General features: G+C 35.3%; 1 protein-coding gene across 1 annotated transcript; it reads left to right on the top strand.

Moving 5' to 3' along the window:
• The first annotated feature begins 903 nt into the window (after positions 1 to 903).
• Positions 904 to 1983, top strand: AGTR1 (angiotensin II receptor type 1). The gene has a single exon (XM_077827166.1). The coding sequence runs from the start codon at positions 904 to 906 to the stop codon at positions 1981 to 1983; it is 1080 nt and encodes a 359-aa protein (XP_077683292.1).
• The last annotated feature ends 1794 nt before the right edge of the window (positions 1984 to 3777 follow it).

Here is a 3777-nt window from a genome sequence, read left to right as displayed (position 1 = left end):
ATCCCAAATCAGAGAACAGGGCTGGGTGAGATACGTCATTGGCTCAATGAGAGAGCAAACGTGGGCAGGGAATTTAAATATCATACACAACTTGTATCATACTCCATATTTGGTCCTGTGCAGCAACACCTATATTCTACCTGTTCCAGGCACATCATTTCCACCTAGGTCCAATTACATAGAAATTCTCTGTGTGAATTTCCCACTGAAGTCAATAAGAGTTCCAGGCAAGAAACAACTACAGGATTGAGGCAGTTAATATCAATGGGAGTTTTGTGCAAAGGCTCTGGGGAAAATAGACCTGTGAGTTTGTACTCCTAGAACAAACCACTGAATGTTTGCCTCCACCTGAAACAAACCAAAGGTCCTATCCCGACATCCATTTGTGCACTGAAATTCTGATTTCATAAAGAATGATGGCAAGATATGGCCAGGGGAGTGTAAAATGAAATAGAATAAATACAATGATAAGAGGTTAAAAAGAAATAAGGATTTTGGTAGTGTTAAATACATAAAATAAGCATGTATAGCCAGGGGTACATTAATACAAAGAGAAGACAGCACACATTGAGAGAAATATAAAGAACTGGAAAATGTTTGCCCATCAGTTTGCAATAGGAATTTTGCCTGAACAAGGGCTCGTTAAGGATTTGGCCTGTAACCCAGACTTCAACTGAATCAAATGAAGATGTTCAGTTAATGAAAAGTAGATTAATTTCTCACATCCTCATTTCCTTAGAAGTGTAGTTAAAATTTCCTTCAGTGAACTGGATTCATCATTGCTACATAAGGTACAATCTTGAAATTTAATTGCAAAAAATCCTCACTCGTGATTTTTTTTCTTTTTCATCCAGATAAAGTTTATATTGTGCCTGAAACCAACCTGCAGTGGAAAAGATCAAGATGAGCCTTAATTCATCTACCGAAGAGACTGTTAAAAGAATCCATGTTGACTGCCCCGTTTCAGGAAGGCATGGCTATATATACATTATGGTTCCAACTGTTTACAGCATCATCTTTATTGTAGGCATATTTGGGAACAGTTTGGTGGTCATTGTTATTTGCTTCTACATGAAATTAAAGACTGTGGCTAGCATCTTTCTGTTGAATTTAGCCCTGGCTGATTTGTGTTTCCTAATGACTTTGCCACTGTGGGCAGCCTACACAGCCATGGAATACCACTGGCCTTTTGGCAACTGTTTATGTAAAATAGCATCAGCTGTGGTAAGTTTCAACCTGTATGCCAGTGTGTTTCTACTCACATGTCTTAGCATTGACCGTTACCTGGCTATAGTACATCCAATGAAGTCCCGACTTCGGCGCACCATGCTTGTTGCCAAAATAACTTGCATCGGCATCTGGCTGCTAGCAGGACTGGCTAGTTTGCCTGTCTTAATTCACCGTGATGTATTTTTTGTTGAGAATATGAATATGACAATTTGTGCTTTTCGGTACAAGACCCATAATACAACACTGCCTGTTGGGCTAGGTTTATCTAAGAACATGTTGGGTTTTTTAATTCCCTTTTTGATAATTTTAACAAGCTACACCTTAATCTGGAAGACGCTGAAGAAGGCTTACCAAATTCAGAAAAACAAGACCAGAAATGATGAGATTTTTAAGATGATTGTGGCAATAGTACTTTTCTTCTTCTTTTCCTGGATTCCTCATCAAGTGTTTACCTTTCTGGATGTATTAATCCAGCTACGTATCATAACAGATTGCCAAATTGTTGATGTTGTGGATACCGCTATGCCCTTCACCATCTGCATAGCTTACTTCAACAACTGCTTGAATCCCTTTCTTTATGGTTTTTTTGGAAAAAAGTTTAAAAAATATTTCCTGCAGCTACTAAAATACATTCCACCAAATGTCAGAGCACATCCAAGGCTAACAACAAAAATGAGCTCCCTTTCCTATCGACCATCAGAAAACTTAAGTTTATCCATGAAAAAGACTATTGGGTCTTTTGACATTGAGTGATGTCTTTCATGCTATATGCTTTAGAACAACCTTGTATATGAAATAGCAAGAGTGTCAAAGTTCACCCATAGTCCTGACCATCACAGCTTATTGCACATTACTTAAATGATCTACTAGATATCATCTTTGGAAGATTTAGAAGTGACCTTTTATATTGTCAAGAGGACTGTTTGTTATTTTTATTTGAAGCAACCCAAGAAGATGGCAGTTGGGAGTCTTTTAGCATCCTGCCTCAGAGCTCAGAACTTTGGAAGAAGCGTACATGATGCTCCTGGAAAGATCTCAGAACTTAGGTTAAGGCATGATCATTTGTGAATTATATGAACTCGGCAGAATTTGCTTTCAACATACATAAGCAATTCTAAACTAACCATTTGGAATTGTTATACAAAGTGTTACGAGAGTCAAACAGAATGTTTGTTTTCTTTCACATTATATTTGGTGGGGATGGTGGAGAACAGAGTTACGTCTGAAATATGAAAAATATCCATTTTTCCTTGATACAAATATCATGTATCATTACATTTATAATATGGTGAAAATAGATATATGCAGGTCTCATTCCCATCTCAGATTGAGATTTAAGGACTTCAAGACTGTGTTCACATACCTTTTTGCTATTATTCATTTTAAACATGGCAAAAGTTTATATCTGAAATAAAATGCAGTTTTATTTATTAAATATATATTTTTTATAAATCTATGTTTCTATTAGTTATATGTCATACAAGGAAACATTACTTTGTACACACACATTTTTATCAGTATGTTAAATGTAGGGTGGGTATTTTTATGGCCATAGTTTATATATTAACCAGTCTTACTTTCACTTGACCATGAATATCCCCTATTGACTTCAGTGGGATTACTCATGGAATAAAATTTTACTTTATATGAGTAAGAGAATCAGAATCTGCCCCATATTAGCAAAATATGGACATCCTGTGATAGAGATCGTTAGCAAGCTTCAAAGGATCAGCCAAAATTATTTTCATAGAATAATTACAGCACTAAATGAAAAATAAAACACATTAATTCAATCCACTCAGAACTTCCAAACTCCTAAAAATGTTCCATTTTCTTCAGTATTTCTGGACACGCAAAACTCCACAAAGCAAAAATGTAATAATACTTATTGGGTCAAATTCTGCTCTCAATCATAGAAATGAAAATGTATGACTAAACTTTGCTCTCAACTTCTATATTTAACCAAAGTAATTATGAGCAGAATTTGATCATGAAGGATATCCTGAAGGATATGGAATTATTCCCCTATTTACACCTGAATAACAGAGCAAAATCTGGCCCAATAAAAAAAAAATATTTGCAGACAAATTCTTGCCAATAAACCTCTAACTTTTAAAATAATTTTCTCACTATAAAAGATATTTAAGCACTGGAACAGGTTACCTAAAGAGATTACAGAATGCCAGTCACTGAAGATTTTTAAGAACAGGTTAGATAAACAGTTGTCAGGGATAGTCTAGGTATACTTAATCCTGTCTCAGTGAGGGAGATGGATTAAATGTCCTCTGGAGGTCCCTTCCAGCCCTACATTTCTAAGATTCTAGAATTCTAAATGAGAATAGTGACACCTCTTTGAGGAAACCTAAACTAATGATATAATCATATTTTCTTACCTCCTTTTTAATTCACCTAATAACTTTCCAGAAAACTTTGTTCAATTCTAATTCAAAATTGTCTAATGTCTCCAAAAGCAAATCATCCGTTTACAAAATAGTCTGGCAGAGAAAGATAAAAATTTCAGAAAAAGTTCCTGATAATTTCAGATGA

This window comes from Eretmochelys imbricata, chromosome 9 (assembly GCF_965152235.1).
Source record: "Eretmochelys imbricata isolate rEreImb1 chromosome 9, rEreImb1.hap1, whole genome shotgun sequence".
Taxonomy (NCBI): domain Eukaryota; kingdom Metazoa; phylum Chordata; order Testudines; family Cheloniidae; genus Eretmochelys; species Eretmochelys imbricata.
Note: the sequence above shows the minus strand (reverse complement) of the source record. Positions and strands in the feature narration are given on the sequence as shown.